The sequence below is a fragment of the Halichoeres trimaculatus genome, unplaced genomic scaffold, assembly GCF_033239565.1.
Source record: "Halichoeres trimaculatus isolate MK-OKI-2021-1 unplaced genomic scaffold, fHalTri1.1 fHalTri1_scaffold_12, whole genome shotgun sequence".
NCBI classification, from domain to species: domain Eukaryota; kingdom Metazoa; phylum Chordata; class Actinopteri; order Labriformes; family Labridae; genus Halichoeres; species Halichoeres trimaculatus.
This window is the reverse complement of record NW_027437190.1, coordinates 12250773-12269427: the sequence shown is the minus strand read 5'-3', so window position 1 is coordinate 12269427 and position 18655 is coordinate 12250773. Positions and strand designations below refer to the sequence as shown.

Genomic DNA, 18655 nt, shown 5'->3' with positions numbered 1-18655 from the left:
TACCCAAGCACATAATGAATTAAGAGATGCAGAGGTTTGGATTTAAAACTTGTGTTTTGTTTTAGAGGGCAAAGTAACTTTGATGCTTAATACTGTCAAAACTGACCCTACAAAAACATCTAGTGTCCCAAAACCAGGCAGTCAAACGACCTCTCTGTGTTTACAAACCTTTTCCCTGACATGAAACCACAGTCATCACTCTAGTTCCTTGTCTTCAGAGGCAATAAAGGGGAAGTGTGACAACCTGACCAATAAGACTGTTCCTTAAGCGGACATTTAAGCTTATACATTACCAATAGGATAAAAACGAAAGAGAAGAAGAGTGAAGAGGGGTCACTAAGTCGCTGATAGATTGAACAGTAAAAGAGGGTGTGAAAAGGTGGTGGCAGAAGGAGGAAGGTCTGAAGATCATCAAGCTACAACCAGAGCAGAAAGAGGAGATGGGTGGAGAAGCTGCACAGTGCTGCTGGCGGCTGCTGTTCACACTCTGTTTGAAAGGTAAGAAAGTTTCTGAAGCTTTCGTAATCAACATTATTCAAGAGATGATCTGCCAGAATGACTTCTGTAAATTTAACAGCAGAGATAAACAGTCCATTCCTGTGACAAAATTTAAATTATAAAGAGGTAAAAGTTGATTGGAGCTTTGTTTTATAGATCTACAGAAGCAGATGCACACCCAAGTTTTTAAAGGTCACCTAAAACCATGGCAACTTTTGAGGGCAGTAATAAAGTATCTGTTGTTTTGCTAGTAGATAACTATTGAACTACTCTCTTTGTGTCTTCTCTATTTATGAATTAAAAGCATCAAATGAGTTCAGACAACTTTTTGTGTTTCCTTATGAAAATATTTTTGAGTACTAAGCCATAGGGCCTAGTGATTAAAATAATGACACTGTAGCAAGTCTTAACTGTATCTGTGAAATGTGTTACTTATTGTGGTCTTGTTATCTGCAACAGATTCCTTGAATCTGATGTTTTATTTTAACCAGTAAGGAATTCTTATTACTGTTCAATGTTTCAGTTTTGTTTTTTGCTTTTGTGTGATTTTTTTAAAGCATTTTGGATTGCTTTACAAAGGGATGTCCGTTTCAAATCTATCTAAGGTCAAAATAAAGTGACATACGTTGTCTGCAAATGTCGTCCGGCCTCCAGGTGTTCTTGCTGGTGATTGGTCAGTTACTCTGCCCGCTGGTCCTGTCTGCACTGTGATTGGTTCCTCAGTGGCTCTCCCTTGTTCCTATGACTACCCCCAAAGCTCCAATGAAACCGAGCTCTCTGCTAAGGTAACTCAACAAAGGAGGCTTTGTTGGTCTTAGCAGGAAATCCTGTGGTGTGTCATTTCTGCAAGAAGTTCAAAAAAATGTCAGAATAAATGAAAGTAAAAACAAAAAAGCACCTGCTATTTTACTGCTTTTTGTTTTGTTTTCTTGTTTGTTCTTGGTGCCTCTTTTTCATTAAAGCGACTTAATTTTTCTGTATCAGGCTGGAGAAGACATTCTGTCTGAGATGTGGTGTCGTGAGGACAGTCGCTGCATCACAAAAAGGTTTCACTACAGACACACACAGGACTCAAAGCACAAGGTTTGAACAAACTTGATACCTACACCCACCTCTCTGTCTCCCTCAGGTATGTCTTCCACAGCGATGGCATCTTCCCTGATCCGGCCTACCAGAACAGGGTGGAGTACTTGGGAGGGCCAGGAACAAAGAACTGTTCTCTGAGGATTTCTGGTCTGAGGCAGTCAGACAGCGGGACGTATGTGTTTTATGCCATCCCAAGTCACTCGACACAGAAGATGCCTGAGCAGAGAGGTGTACATCTGCTGGTGTCAGGTGGGAATACATCATGATTGAATCATCATCTTCAGCCCATTAGAAACATTTTCCTCTTTGAATATACATTTCATCAGACTTTGAAAAGAATTAAAGTAAAAATTCATAGGTCTGAATGGGATGAACTGGGTCCAACTTGTTCATGCATAACTCTATCTAAGTTTGTCAGGCTACGTGTATTTCTTGCAAGGGTGGCAAATTAAATGCTTTAAATATGAAATAGGGTGGTCATTAACCAGACTTGAAGGTATGACTTGCAATGATCACAAAGAAATCTGGCAAACCATAAACAGTCTTCGTGACCGGGTTAGATGAACCACAGCAGTTTTTCACTCGTCTTTCCTTTGTGCTGTGACTGATTCAGCTGTTCTCTGCGTCTAAGTCAGCAGCATCATCATGTCTCCGTGATACTTAAAACCTGTTCACAGTTGTGTACAATATCTGTACTTTAGTGACTTGCATTGTCTTTAATGTGGAATACTAAGTGTCTGAGTTAAAGCAACACTGCCTGATGTATCAGACACTTCCTCTGTTTCAGGCTTTGCACTGTTCAGAAATGGTGAAGTGAAACTGACCACTGACTGCCTTTGAACACACTGTGTAAAGCAAGAGAGACATAATTATTGGTTCATAAAGTTGTTCTGTCAAAGAATTCCCTACATTCAGGTTTCTGGAACAATGATTTGGTCAAACTTGTAAGGACAAACTGAGAAATGTCTCTGTTGAACTTATAGAGATGAGGATAAGGAGCAGTTTGAGGTTTCACAAGCGTCAAACGTCCTCTCAAAGTGTGTGTTTTTGTGGTTTTCTATCATTTCGCCACAAAGACTTATAAGTAGCTGTTGGGAAACATCAGAGTGAGGTCAAGCTGCAGTTGTTGTCTTGTTTTTGTCTCTGTTGCCATGCTTTGTCATCCTGGTCCTGACAGGCTTCAGTGTGAATCACATTAAGTATGAGCAACCTGAATCAACTTCACGCCTATCATCATGTACAGAATGACATGTTAACTGCTTAATGTTTTCCAAAAGACATTAGTTAAATCAGATGATTGGTGGAAAGTTGATAAGCAGCATCTTCTACTGTAAATGTTACATGAACAGAGGCCTGTAAGGCATTCTTGAAGTATGGGAGTCTAAAGAGCAACTTCCTTTTTCTAATTTTAAACATTTACAAAAATGTGACCTAAAGAGCTGACACTGTTTTCATTTGATCAAGCGTCCTATACACTTAAATGTTTTGGTTCCAAAATCTGAGCTAAGATCCAAGCAGTTTAACCGTTCGTAGAGAGAAAAATCTTCATATACTTAAAAGAATACACAGTGACATTGTTTCAATAATCATGGAGTAATCTTTGGTATTGATCAGTCTATTTTGGGGCAGGAAACTGAAATCCATTCAGCTGTATCACCTCACTGAACCCTTTAAATTAGACACAACACAAGATTATGCCTGCCAGTTTTTAAAAGCCAAAACATTGTCTCAACTGTCATTTTACCTCTTTCCTCACTTTGTTTTCTGTAGACTCCAACAGCGCAGTCTCAGTGTCAGCGAGTCCACCCAGTGACGTCAAAGAAGGCGGAGCATTGCGTTTGGCCTGCTGCAGCCCTGCTGCCACACCACAGAGCAGTTTCACATGGTTCAAGAGTCCAAGCAGCAGTCCGACTCACAGCGGACAGGTGTGGGACATCAGTGACGTTACATCTGATCTCTCAGGGAGCTTCTACTGTCAGATACAGACTGGAGAAAAAGTGCAGAACTCAACTACGATGCGTATTGATGTTCAGTGTGAGTGGAAAAGACACCTGGAATAACTGCATGCAATTGTTAATCTATTTGTATATGACACTTTTATCTGATAAATTAGAGAAAGTAAAGATTTTCTGCTCTATCCACCGTTCTGCCCTCTCTGAATAAAGACACAAAACTGCTCAGAAAAAAAAACAGAATTTATTTAAGATTTTTAGTTTTCTATGGAGACACTTTCTTGTGTAGTTCTTTGCCATGTTCAAACCTATTCTGACATGTTTTATTGTTATATGTATTGTTAGATATGTATATAAACATGAATGTGATTGACCTTTGACCTCTGTCTCTTTAGACCCTCCCCGAAACATGGCCGTCTTAGTCACCCCCTCTGGAGATCTACAGGATGAGTTTCCCATGACTCTGATCTGCAGCAGTGACGCTAACCCCCCTGTCCGCACATTTACCTGGTACTCAGGTGCAGCATGTCTCTCTACAGCAGACAAAAGTTTTTACCGACCAAGACAAACCATGGCTACACCCACAGACAGAAGCCCTACTCACAGGAGCTCAAAAATCAGCGCTGGCGAACCCGGACTTCACTGCTGTGTGGCAAAAAACAGACATGGATCACAGACATACAGTGTGACACTTGTAAGCTCTGAAGGTGGGTGACTCAAGAAGCCAAGCTCCTAAGAGATAAGAGTTAAAATAAGCACAGGCACATTTTTCATGCTGTATGAAAAAATACCACTAGTTTGACAAAACGTGATGCATTTTTTCCTCCTACAGCCCTTGACTCGTCAGGGTCTCCAGGAGGCAGTTGGATACTGATTGGAGTGACCATTGGGATTCTGCTGGCTGTTCTAGCCTTAGCTGGATTTATCACGTCCAGGTTAGTTCCTTCCCTCTCTTACAGATAATCATCAAGGTCATCTGTTTATTTCTTGTTGTTGCTTTTTCTAAACTTCTCCAGTATTTCTGCACCAAGAATGCTACCAGCTACTGTATTTTTGCCAAATAACTTTAGATAACATGTAAAAGAAAAAAAAAAGATAACAATACAGGGTGCTTTGTCAACACAAAGCAAATGTTACCCACAGGGGCTTTAACCTGACATTATAAAATATTGTAAACATGTCAGCAATCAATTTGGCTTTATGTCCTTATACCTGGAGAGCTGATGAACTAAATCATCTCTGTAACAGCTGAAGATCCACCCTATGACTGTTAAATTCTGAGTCTGGGTTAAATGCATGACAAACTTGAAGATTACTTGTTGGTGGAGTCACCTCTCTGTCTTTTCAGGAGAAGAAAAACTTCCAGAAACCAGTCGTATGCCCTTACAGCCACTTCTGAGGTACCAACTTGAGGACTCAGGAGGACCAGGACTCATTCTTTGCAAAATGACAAATATGAGAGACTTTATTTAAATTTGCACTCAAGTTTGAAAAGATATTTAAATGTATACCCTTCTAAAGTGTTGTAAGACTAATGCCAACTCAATTTAGGACTAATGTTGCATCTAACTGCACAGGATACGTTTGTCTGCTCAAGCTTTTGCTGAAATAATGTTTACAGAGAAATATAACAAACAAGAGTTTTGACAGTAGCACAAATTCAAATTCATGAAGCTTGAGGCTTTTGTGACACATTTAAACACATTTTATTTTCTGTGTTTGGGATGAAATAGTTTAATCTTGGTCAGCTGATGATTTTTTTGAATGTCCTGATCTTTCTGTTTTGTAGAATATCTCTTAGGTTTATTTATGTGTAAAAAGTGCTGTGGGAGAAGCTGAAAGCTGAATCCAAGCAACCTATAGGTCAAAAAAATTATTTATAAATTAAATCTTGACTTCTTTTCATCTCTTCTTATCACCACACTCCTTCAGCTATGTACTTTAGTGGTTTGAACTGATACCGTTTGGGTATTTAAATACATCCTTCCCTCACAGTTTATCACACTCTGAGTATAAGGTGTCATCACAGAGTCAACCACACAACAGAGTTCACCCAGTACTGCATGATCCCTGCTCATAGAAACCAGGGAAGCAGATGTGACTGTTTGTGACAATCATCATCATTAAAATGATGACAGAAAATATGGTCAGAATGATCCAATTAGGGGCTCAGCAGTGGGGACTGTGTAGTTTTAGATAAACTGTTCTTGTGATAAGACACACACAGATACAGACCAGAGCCTGAAGAGAAGAGGAGGAGGAGGGTGAAAAACCAGCAGGACAGTGACTCAGTCACCCAGACCTCCATGGACAAACTGAACCCAAACATCATCTATCTATTTTTAGATTTTTTTTTCTTTTCTTTTTTTTTTTAATTCTGCGCATCCAATTTACTTTGATAAGTTAAGCAGTTCAGTAGCATACACTTATTGTTCTAAAATATTAATGAGGTAACAAACTCAGTGTTTTGCATTTTTGTTTGAATAATTATATTCACAACATTTTAAATTTACTGCATGGCTACAACAGGTGAATAACAAGTTTGAAAATAATCATGCAAAAATCTAAGTTTTTGAGGGTTCCTCAAAGGCAAAACCTCAGTCAGGTCGCAAAGTCATAAATGCAGGACACAATTTAAAATGCATTCATAAGACCAGTAAGAAAAAAACTCCCCCAAATGCATTTGTTAAAAAAAGATTTGATAAAACAGGATTAAAATCATGGGTGAAATCACAATACTTAGCAATTAAATTGTGTTTGAAACAAATTGAGACATTAGGTATCTGGTCTACAGGGATTTATTCAGCCCATTGAAGAGTGACACAAGATACAAAATGTGCAACAGCTTCTTCTTAGTTCCAGCAGTTGGCTTGTCCTAGAAAACCTTGCCACAGAAATAACAAATGAAGGTGCAATACAATACAGGAAGTAAAATACATTAATTTAAAATGTAATTATTATTATACCAAACAGATAATTGTCCATTTTTTTTAAAACACTCATGTGCATGCAGCAAGTTTGACATCTGTATAAGAGTTCAGATTAGTTTGTTAATCAAAAGGATCGCAAGATAATCACACTGACCAAACTGTGGAGTAGTAGGAATCAGTTGTTGCACTTAAAGACAGTGAATGAAATAAAAGCTTTAAACTAAAACCCAAACCAACCCCAGCCCTAAGTTGAAAGCATTAGGGTTGACAGTGATTTTATAAAGCTGCTGTTTTACTGTCTGTTACATGACTAATATGAGAAGACCTGAAGGGGGCAGCACCTGCTCGTTTAATGTCACATCTTGGTCAGTCTGTTGAATCAGTCCAGAAATGAACACAAAAACAAAACAAGTTACTTTTCCTTAGGTTTCCTCAAACAGACAGGTCCTGACGTCTCAGACTCTGTGGTCCATCAAGGGAGGGGTCACATTTTCGTAATCATGGTCGTCCTCCTGAAACACAAGTTGACATTTTACTGAGGAAGAAAACTGAGAATGATTTCTTTTTAACTGTTATTACCTCTTTGTTTGTCGTAAGAGTACTCCCCTGCCTCCTTAAACAATAAAGTAAAAACTGTTTCAACATTTTATATGAAGCACCACTTCAAGGTACAGTTAAGGAGTGTTAGGCATGTAATGAACTTACCAAGCCAAGACGATCACCACTGAAAGAAGCAGCAGAATAGCAGCTTTGGCCCCAATTGCAATCAGATGTAGGACAGAGAGGACTGAGGTTAAGGTGAAAAAACAAAATGTGAATTATAGAACAAGATCGAGCAGATTTCCCTTTACTGACACACAAAGACAATTAATTAAATGTGCTATTTTGGTAGTTTCGTTTTCTAAAAGAACATAGCAGCTAAGTCACTTAATTCTTTGCTTAGTGATTTACATTATTTTAAGAAAAAACTTTTCACAAACCATGCTCTGGTCGCTTCATGGCTTGTGGCGCCTCTGGTGACTTGTTTTCCCCAAATAGGTTTGTAGCCTGAGAAGAGGACAGAACACATCTGACCACACCACAGAAATGAACACAACATGACGCCTCACATGCTTTAGCAGAGGTGTGAAAAACCACCAAAAAATAGTCGGTGAACACGGAACTTATAGTTCACCTTTATAGCTTCATCTTCTTCATCCTCATTATCATTATAAAAACACTGTTAGGGGCCCAGGAGGATATAAGAACTATCTTATAGTTCACATTAGATTTTAAAATGATGTACCTGTGTATTGCTGAGTACCTCTCTTCTGTATTAACAGGAAATGGTTCATTCTGGTGAAACATGCTGTTGCTGAAGTTATTAATAGCTCCAATATGTTTGAGATGGAGTGCACCTACATTCACATCAACAGAGAAAACCATTGTTCTAATTTTAACTCATTCTTCTCTGTGTAATAAAGAGCTTATTCAAAATCAGAAGTCTGATGTGATGAGCTGTTAATCACAACATGTTACAGCATCTTTTGAAGAGCGGCTCAGTTTATGGTTGAATTTAAAGAATTTTTAACCAAGTACAGAAATGGTGAGCATGAAACAAACGCATGTACGTATCTGTCACAAAGATTCTGTACTAATAAAATCTGATTTAACGAGCACTTTTTTTCTTTCAATTTGTGGCCACTCAACCTCCCAATTTGTTCCAGAAACAAGACGTTTATTTTTATGTGAGACTCTGGCTTTTAATAACTGACTGTTTCTTTCTCTTTAAAAAAATGTTCACACTAGAGGGGCTTTTAAATATTTCTCTGCCAATACCTCAACACAGAAATGATTGAAAACACCTGCGTAAGCAATGCCAGGCCAGTAGGTGGTGACAATGAGTTATTATTAGCAATAGCGGGTTATTGTGCACATGATTTGTGCACTTTGTATTAACTCCAGTGGATGGTTAGATCATGTAAGCCCTGAGAAGTTTTTGACATAAAAAGGCTGGAGCAAACCTTTACAAATATTTGTAAACACACTTTTCTTTGGTCCAAGATAAGGAGGAGTAATTAAATGTTCACTTGGTGACTTCAAGTTAACTTTAACAGTTTAGGTAATTTATTGCAATGTTAGATAAAGAAAAAGAATACAGGATAAAAGTTACATATTCAAAGATACAATGCAAAGCCTTTTAGGCACAAGTTTATTATTCATCTAAAAATATATGATAAATTCATTAAATGAAGGTTTTACATTTTTGCCTATTATGTTAAGTTTACAGACTAATTTTTACTGAAGGCCCTGTCACTGACGGTACTGTTTCAGCTAACGGCTGTGAATAAAGAGGCTTAAAACCACCTTTCACACCTTAGAGGTGCCTAGGTTGAGTCTTGTAATTGTTGCAGTATAATGTACATGTTTCTTCATGTTTCAGGTTTCTACATTTTAATCTTTTATCTTCCCACTGAGCTCCATTTCCAGCTCAAAACACAGTCACTCATGTAAATATCCAGTCATTGAAAGTCATTGTGCCCTTCTAGGTTCTGTAACAGACGTTTCCAGCTGTGTCGCTCTGTCTTCACTATGCCGTAAAACAGTGTTGATGTTCTCATAATCACTGCTGTTGTCCTGAAACATGGAGGGGCAATGTTAGATATTTCCTCAGAAAATGACTGAATATCTCATTCAACAAGCTGGGTTTTTTCTTACCTGTTTTTTCTTAACAGAGTTCCTCCCTTTCCTCCTGAGAAATGAAATGTGAATAAATTTAATAATCAGTTCTTCACAGTTCAAGAATCATGTACATGGACACCCCTCACACCCATGTTTTTTTTTTTGTTTTGTTTTGTATATAGTATTCATGTACTAATGCATCTGTAATATTTTAGTAGTTTATCAGTGGTTTCAATGAGCAAGGCTCACACAGGACTTTTTGGGAACCTTAAGGGTCTTTAGGATGCAAAGGTGCTTGTATATGGTGCGCACACGTCATTCAGTAGACTAGAATTGACTGTAGTATGCAGCCATGTTGATAAGTTTGTGTTTCTGGATTTAAAGAGCTGGAGTTTAAGTCATTATAAAAACCCTGGAAAATTGTTTTATTGTGTCAAAGTGAGCAACTAGTACCAAGAAGGTCTTTTCAGAGAGTTAAGTATAAATTTTGGCTCACCAAGCCCAGATGATAACCAGAGAGAGAACCAGCAAGACAGCAACTCCAACTCCAACAATGAGGATGACGTGGTGTAAAGAGGCATGGTTCAGACCCTCTGTGTGAAAAAAAAATGTCTCATATCTGTTGTCTTTTAACAGTCTATTTTTCTGGATCATTATATGTGACTGTAAAGAGACACAAACCATGTTTCGTTAGCACCACCTCAGTCGAGTTGGTTTCTCCCACTATGTTTCTGGCCTGGCAGTGGTACAGGTCAGTGTGGGACACCTCCACAGCTGGCACAGACAGCACCTGTCCTGAAGCCACCTGAATCAGGGAGCTGTCTCTGGAGTTGGGAGAAGCTGTCCTCTTGAACCAGGTGTAGTGTTTAACTGCAGGGTTAGCAGAGCTGCTGCAGGTCAGATTCACACTGCTGTCCTCTGTTAGGATGCTGGGATAACTCACCTCTATTGACACATTCATTGGAGGATCTGTATACAAAACATAAACACAGTGCAGTGATATCAAGTCACTAATGTTTGACTCTTTGACCTTTGGCTGCCAAAACTAAAATGTTATGGCACATTTATTTTAATATTCAGAGTTAAGTCATCTAACCACCTTAGCATGGTATAGCACTGATTACAAGTGTTTTTAAGGTGAGCTGTAGAGATTAGGGTCCAGATTTATGTACGGGGCGTATGTCTGTATTCATGGATGAACATAAATTATTTTTCATTTAATGTAACTACGAACAACTTTACATGTCATTTCCTGTGTATAACTTTTATCTGTAATACTTAAGAAGAAAATCTTTGTCAAAATCTAAGGAACAACAACTTTTTCGTGCATGTCTAAATTAACTGGCTGTTGACTATAGCTTCTGATCTATTTTTCTCATGTATCTCTTAATCATCACAATTTGTAATAATTTTCTGTTGCTACAAATATTGACCAGTTCATCTATACATACAGTCTTCTTTAAACCACAAAAATAACCTTTAAAACAAGTATTAAATGATTTACTTACCATACACATCCAGAGTGACAGGATCTGAACGCACTGACTCCTGACCTTCAACCACACATGAATATTTCCCAGCATCCTCTGCCTGGGCCTGGAAGGTTGATTTGGTCACTTTACGTCCATCTTTGTACCAGACGGTTCTGTTCAGACTGCAGGAAGTTTTACATTCAAGAGTCACGTGGTCCCCAGCTCTCACTCTGTCAGGGTGAACTCTGGCTCTCAGCTCTTAGTATCAGTCAAAGACAAATGAAGACATCATGTTATGACAGAGTGTAAAGTCTTCAGGTTAATATGACACAGGATGTTAAATAAACTGACCTGTGACAGAGAGATACACTGACTTTTTACTTCGATAGCCGAACCTCTTTGTGTTAAAGTGGAAGTAGTAATGTACGGCGTCATCCCGCTGCAGGTCATGAAGAACCAAGCTACAGTTCTGCTGTTTGTCGCCAACATATTCAGAGCGATTTTCATACGAAGGGAGGTCTGAGAGCTTCACACGTTCCCATTTGCCCTTTTTCAGTTCCCCTTTATACCAGAAAGTCTCTCCAGCAGTTTTTCCATCTTTATAGCTGTATGAGCACCTGAACTCAACTGATGACCCTTTCACAGCACAGGGATCTGGATTTTCAAAAGTCACAAACCAATCCGCTCCCTGGGTTCCTACAGAGAGACCACAGAGTCATGAGGTTGTTACTAGGTACATGAAAACAACGTGCTCTACCAGATGAAGATGAGCATGAGTTAAAGAATCAAAGTTTGTGAATTTCAGGAAAAAAAGGTAAAGTTTTGTTTTTAGATTTGGGGGTTCGGGACTTAAGTCTTTCCGCTACCTCAAAAATACTTAACACTCACTGGCCACTTTATGAGGTTCACCTTACCAGCACTGGGTTGGATCCTTTTGCATTCAGAAGTGCCTTTTTTCTTGATGGTATAGATTCAACAAGGTGCAGGAAATGGTCTTTGGAGATTTTTTTTCCATATTGACATGTTAGCCTTCCACAGTTGCTGCAGATTTGTCTGCTGGACGTCCATGATGAGAACCTCCCGTTCCATCACATCCCAAAAGAGCTCTATTGGATTAAGATCTAGACCTTGGTTGTAACAAGTGGTCATTTGAGTTACTGTTATGTCCATTCTCCTCTGACCTCTGGCATCAACGAAGCATTTTGTCTTTAAAGAGCTGCTGCTCACTGGGTATTTTCTCTTTGTTGGGACCATTCTCTCTCACAGTTGAAAACAGTAAAAACAGTTGGGTTAAAACTAACCCAATATGGGCTGCTGTATAACCCAACTGCTGGGTCATTGTAGCACCAGCGCAGCAGTAGTTTCAACCACATGTATTCGAACCAATTCACATGTAAAACAGGGTGGTTCAATCCAGCTTCGTTTTGGACATATTTCATAAAGCCGTTGAGCCCTGACAGCCAATCCATCCAGTGGAACTTGAGCAACAGATCTGTGGCTAGTGTTTGGACAATTAAGTCATACTGTATTTGACAGTTAAAGTTTGTGCTTCCCACGCAGGAATGTATGAATGTGGCGTACAAAAGCGGCAACCTCAGGTCTAAGAATATGAGACAATGTGGAAGAGCTAAAAATCTGCTGTTTCTTGAGTATCCGCTCGAAGCTGGCTCCGGAAGTACTGGAAGTCACATACACACCAAGCCAAAAAAAGCTGTTTTCAAAGGAAATTAACCTATTTGCAGCCTGGTTCAAAAACATCTCCTGTCTGAGTCGCTAATTTTTCTATCAGCACCGTACGGGGGTGAAATTTTTTCTAACTCGGCAGTACAGAGGATATTAAGATCACAAGCTTGCCCAATCAGAGGCACAGCTTAGGGTCATGTGACCGACAGGCGCCCTATGGCTGTACACGAAGCGCTTGCCACTACCAAAATAGCTGTGATAGCCGATGTGCCTCCGTTTCCGTTTCATGGTTACAAGACATCGTCACAACAAATTACTTTGCTGAAACCAGTGTCTTAAAATGTTAAGGAGCAAGCAGTTATTTCAATGTACAGGCAGTTATTTGACGTTTGGTTACAGAGTGATAATATTCAATAGAAAAGGTGTCAATATGTGTGACTGCTCCGTACATGAAGCCTGATGCGGAGCCTGAGTGGTGGAGCACGTCTGTTAACATGATGACACGATGATGTTTGAATCACAAACAACCGATGTATGCTGGGGTTGTTGGATTTTTAACTCATAGCTTGAGTTGCACAAAATAACCCAAAAGCCATTTCATAACCCAGCAACTGAGTTAATAAAATAACCCAGCCGCATAGTTGTGTGTGAAATTCCTAGAAGGTCGGCAATTTGTGAAACACCCAGACCAAATGCACTGAGGCCTTGTACACACGTAGCCAGGCATCTTCAAAAATAGAAATACTTTCGTCCACATGCACCAAGGAAACCCACCAAGAAGTGTGGCTCAAAGCCCAAAACTCAGTTTTCCGGTGTCTACACAAAACCATGAAACCAGAATTCTCTGAAATCTTCATTTTGGCCAGAGTTTTCAGAAAACATTATTTTCAGTGACGTAAAACTGCAGATTCATGTGGATGATAGGCTTGGTTTCCCAGATACCTGGCTACTTGTGGACATGGCTGACTAGATATTTGCATTATCGAGCAGTTGAATAGGTGAACCTAATAAACTGGCAAGTGAGTGTTCACACGTTTCTGGATGAGTAAAAGAAATAAATGAACACAATTGTAATATAAATAGCTTCACAACATAAAAAGAGCAAGCAACTACCTTTCATTTTTGTCCTTTTCGACTATTTCAAAATTGCCATTAGATACTACTTTCCCAACTTACTCCAATTATCGTCTGATCTTTGAAGATTTTCAACTCCAAAAAATTAGGATTTAAATTTTTTAAAATATTTTCTTTTCCTTAGCTCTTTTAAGCTGCCCTACCAGGCTTGGAGTCCATTCACCAAAGGGATACAGACCTGCATGCAGCCTGAAATCTACAAAAAAAAAAAAGATCCATAACATTGCAGACAGCTGCTACTGGGCTTGTTAAGTGTCCTGCTTTGTTGACTATTGACTGTGTTTTTCTACTTCAGGCTACTTTCTAAACTGGGAGAAACTGTTGAATTAAAGTTACAAGAAGTACATGCTATATATTGAAACAGTAGGAATGGTCAGAGACAGGATTTTGTGAAGGAGCAGAGAGTTTAAAGAGATAATTTCACCTGGAAAATACATCTTACAATCACAATTTCTGTCTAATGTAGAAAAAAGTGTGAACAATTTACAGCATAAGAAGCATTTTTGACTTTATCTTTCTATCAAAATATTAAAATCTAAAATTTGAGAAAAAAAAAGTGAACTGTCAAGTTATTTTGCTTACCTGCCTCCACGATGAGAAGCACCAGGATTGAGATCATCCTCCTCAAATTACGGCAGGAAAGCAAATCTCTGGAGGGGTTTAACATTTTATGACTGAATTTGTTTTTACCTCTCATGAAAAGGTCCAACATTAATCACGCTAAGTCAGGTGTCTGAAAGGTCTGAAGTTGATCCAAACAAGGCTCTCACCCTGTAATTTTCATGCTCTATAACCTACAGCCTTTTACATACTGGGGCTGTTACCGTTAAACAAATCACAGGCTTTTAATACCCCTCTAAATGAGATATGTAAATGAGGAAGTTGTGGCTGAAGCCTCGGGTTTGTGTTAAGTCTGTTTATTAACTGCATTTTCTGTTGTATAGGTTGAGATGTTTCTATTTATGTATCATGCAGCTTTGATACATTTTTAATCTTCCAAAGCAATTCCAAAATGAGTTATAAAGCACTGCGTGGATGGATAAAAGAAAACAGCTTTCACTGAGAAAAAAACCCAGTTAAATCACTGACCCATCAAAGGGTTTAGTTTCAGCTTCCTGTTGTTATGTTTTTTTGACATCAGTCAGTCTTAGATCCGGAACAAAAGTTCACAGTCATAACCCCCTTGAGAATCAACCTCTGACTTCTTTTAGCTGGTAACTACTGCATGGACTGACATGAAACTTTTATTTGTGGACTCAAGTGATTCTCTGATTTTTGACATAAAGTAAAAAAAAACACTAAAACTTGAGCTGTACAAAAAAGTCAAGAATTAATACAAAGATAAGCTGTTAACAGTTTGAACCATGATGTTAAACCTGGCACAGAGCCAGTTTGTCAAACCTGAGAACAACAGGGACTGATTCTAGGCTGCAGGCAACACTGGGAACGACCTGGAGTCCAACACATTTAACCTCTGCCTGTTAACACTGTGATAAATCATCAGTGCCTGATTTAAAGGGTTAGAACAAAATGACAGTGGGCCCTGATACCTGGATGCTGACGAGAGGAATGGAGCAACATGCTGTCCTGTGATCCAGGCAAAAGCTGAAGAGCTAGACTAAGTGTATCTACATTTTTTTTGTTGCTTTCCAGTCACTGACAACCTTTAGCTGTCATTATTAAAGCAACATGGGAAGTTGTGATACTTGCCCTAATAACATGGATGTATTCTCAGTAGGCCTGCACAATATATCGCTTGTACCCTGCCATCGCAATATGCGCATGCGCAATAGTCACATCGCGCATGTGATGTGACTATTGCATTTCCCCCTTTTATTGGAGAAATGGAAAAAATGCAACTGAAATTGAAACCTATTCTATTTAGTACAGAGACATGGCCTCCTGGATCCCTGTCATATACAGCAATCTTCATAATTCACAGATAAACCCCCTTAGATTAAACGGTATTATAGGAATACAATGGTGTCATTGTGAGTCAACCAAATTCTTCCCAAACAGAGCTATTCAAGTCATCTAGTGAAAATTCTTCTGTCTTTAATAATGCAATATATATCGCAAACCCCCCAAAAATCACAATGTCAGTTTTTTCCAATATCGTGCAGCCCTAATTCTCAGGGATGTCACTAACTAATATCTTTAACCAAATGATGGTGTTTGCCATGCTTGATACAAAGGGTCAATTTTGGGTGAACCATAAACTTCTTGTATCATAGCTACAAAATACATCACTTTAAGTCAACTCAGTCACATCCCCGATGAGGCAAATCTTTATTTAACTCATGGTCTAAATTTCTTCTAAACAAATAAGTACTGAAACAGTTTGCTATGGTTTAGATGAGGTAAAGATTAGGGCCTTTAGAGTCTTAAGCCCTTGCGACAACGACAGGATGCTCACCTGTCAGTCAAGTCAGCAATGCATTTTCACTGTGAAAACTGGGCATTTTGACATGGTTGTTAGGATTAAGCTCATGGGTAGGGACCTTGATTGGATTATTTTAAGACCCATTAAATAGCTGATCTATTCAATTTGCTGCCAGCCTCATGTGGAAACTCTAAAAACTGCTGTTCCTCATTCCCACAGACACCTCCCAAACCCTGTGCAACATGTTGTCTTTGTACAACACTAGAAATAATCACTAAAAGTATGAGAACAGGTGTCCAAACCATGACACAGGAATTTATTGTTACACATTTCAAAACAATTTTATAATTCATGAAACATCAAATGTTATTTGTTCTGACTTTTGAAAACTTTAGCTCTCACAATAAGCTTGAGAGGCAGCACATATAAGTAATGACTCCTGTTAGTTCTTTTGATTCTTTTATTATTTCAAAATGACCTCAGGTCATAAACCTGAAAACAGAAAATAATAAATGAGCATGACACTCTCTAAATCACAAAAGGAGGCGTGATATAAATACTGTCATTGTTTCAACATTGTAACATGTTAAATAAGACACACATCATGCAAATCAAACAAACAAAAGCCCACTTCCAGTAGCGCTGAAGTAAAACAAGCTACATTAGGACTGAGCATGCGCACTGAGCCACTAGCACTAAACTTAAGGCAGCACTGATCCCAGTTTCAAAGGATTTTGCAGTTCAAACTACATAAAACTTAACAAACTCCACATTGGATTAATACAGTTAAGGGACATCATTAAAGCGAGCCGCCATGGCTAAAACTTCTAGCCAGGAGTGTTAGCCACTTAGCATTTACGCTACTCATCGAGCGCACCCAGCCCCACCCAACTCAAGCACGTTTGTTAACAGTCACACAAACCAACCGCGGCTAAACCGTGTGGTCAACACTTACATCAACATACATTCATGTATCAAAAGAACACAGTAAACAGGCAACATTAGCTATTAGCAAGAGCTACATACCGATGGGCCATGTTCTCCTCTCGCGGGTTGAATTTGAAATGAAACATACGTACTCCAACAGGTACCTATGGCAATTACGTATGCTTATCAAATTTATAACAAAGACACGTAAATAGTGAACGTTTTAAAACTTAAAATTACAACTTTAAGAAGTTTAAACTACAAAACTGAAAGATTACACCTGTTTTCATAAAAGCATCCCAAAGTTTTAACATTATTGCAAAATCATACAATCTTTAATATATTTATTTAATGTATTCATGAAACATGCTCACACGTTATTTTTCATCCAAAGATAAAATTCTTTATATCACAGTCTTATGATTTGGTTATCTACTGCTGCGGCTCACCACATTTAAGGACAGAAAACATTGTTTAAAGAGAAAAAATGAGAAGTGTTTACCTCCCATTCACTTTATGATAAATACACATCTTCCACTTTGAAAGGCACAGCCTGACATCATATACAGTATGCACACAAAACAACATGAGGTCTCTTTCTTTATGTCCAAACCATATAGCTTCTTGTGTTTTTATTTGTATTCTCCTCCTTGGGCTTCATTTTCCACCAAAATTAAAGTCACTCATGTTAATATCCAGTCGTTAAATGTCTTCGTGGCCTTTTACTTCCTATAAACAGACATTTCCAGCTGTGTTGCCCTGTCTTTACGAGTCTGCACAGCAGCACTGAAGTTCTCGTAATCACTGTTGTCCTGAAACATAGCAGGGCAGCTTTAGATATTTTGTCAGAAAGTAACTGTGAATAATGTGAAAACCTCTGCTTGTCTCTCCTTGTCTAATGACATGAAGGACAGGGGTCATGGACAGGGAAACTAACAAAAAATAACCTGAACCTGCACCTTTAAATAAAACCAAAAATGGGCCTTTGTGATCTAAAAGTTGAGTGGGGGTTTGATTTTTCCACAGCCATCCTCTAAAGCTACCAAAAGAGTAGATAAACTAAAGGAAAAATGTCTCAAAATAAGGTGGAGTTGCTTGGTGGAGAGAAAACACTGAGTAAAAAATATCTCCTCACAGATCAACTCTCTCAAATCTCTTATAAATACACCCTCCTTCCCTCAACACATACACACACTCCCAAAACACTCAATCCAGGTGAAACTAACTGAAGGTGTTGGCTCTTTGGTGTCACACATCTAACTGAGGGAAAGATCCTCCTTTTATTGACTACCAAGGCTGATGAGCACCAGCTGGGTGCATTGGGAACAGGTGAGCTGAATGGGGGCTCGTTAAGAGTGCTGGAGGTCACAAAACACCTCCATCTGTAAAAATTCTCATTGTCTTGCTTTTGATCAAATGCACTGATCCAGATCACCTGTGTCTGACGCTTTTCGGGGCATAAAGAGGCTAACCCCAGAGATGCAGTTTTAGTCTCTAAATCATTCCATCAGGACTTACCCAGTGATCACATGCACACCTTTTGTTTTTGTCTTATTTACCTGACAACACTCAGACCTACATTGTCTTGTTCACATTCACATTACAGACTTTACTTGAGCCAGGTTATGACATTATTTTATTTAAACAAAGCTGTGTTGTTCTCACCTGTTTTTCCTCAGCAGAGTTACTCCCCCTCCTCCTTAGTGATAAACTGGGAAGAAAATCAATTATCAGTTACTCACCAATGAAAAGTTTGATAATAGCAGCATTAAGTAGAAGGTAATTACGAAGGGTGAAGTATAAAGTATAAAACTCACCAAGCCCAGATGATAACGAGTGAGAGAATCAACAAGATCACAGTTTTTGCAATGTTTCCAACAAGAAGGATGATGTGGTGTAAAGAGGCATGGTTCAAACCCTCTGTGTGGA

At 38.8% G+C, this 18655-nt stretch overlaps 2 protein-coding genes and 1 long non-coding RNA gene across 3 annotated transcripts; 1 reads left to right on the top strand and 2 right to left on the bottom strand.

Moving 5' to 3' along the window:
* Positions 1-235: 235 nt before the first annotated feature.
* Positions 236-7774, top strand: LOC141801053 (sialic acid-binding Ig-like lectin 13). The gene is made up of 8 exons (XM_074683946.1): positions 236-498; positions 1153-1283; positions 1483-1544; positions 1628-1833; positions 3355-3618; positions 3932-4243; positions 4369-4471; positions 4885-7774. Exons 1-8 carry the CDS (start codon positions 441-443, stop codon positions 4946-4948), a joined length of 1200 nt encoding a protein of 399 aa, XP_074540047.1. The 5' UTR covers positions 236-440; the 3' UTR covers positions 4949-7774.
* Positions 7462-14035, bottom strand: LOC141800571 (B-cell receptor CD22-like). Its single transcript, XM_074683180.1, has 6 exons — positions 13999-14035; positions 10951-11295; positions 10636-10857; positions 9809-10096; positions 9624-9720; positions 7462-7513 (listed from the first exon to the last, which is right to left on the bottom strand). Exons 1-6 carry the CDS (start codon positions 14033-14035, stop codon positions 7462-7464), a joined length of 1041 nt encoding a protein of 346 aa, XP_074539281.1.
* A 3320-nt stretch (positions 14036-17355) lies between these two features.
* Positions 17356-18641, bottom strand: LOC141801376 (uncharacterized). Its single transcript, XR_012599388.1, has 3 exons — positions 18544-18641; positions 18392-18437; positions 17356-17538 (listed from the first exon to the last, which is right to left on the bottom strand). It is a non-coding gene; the product is annotated as an uncharacterized LOC141801376 (long non-coding RNA).
* Between the last annotated feature and the right edge of the window lie 14 nt (positions 18642-18655).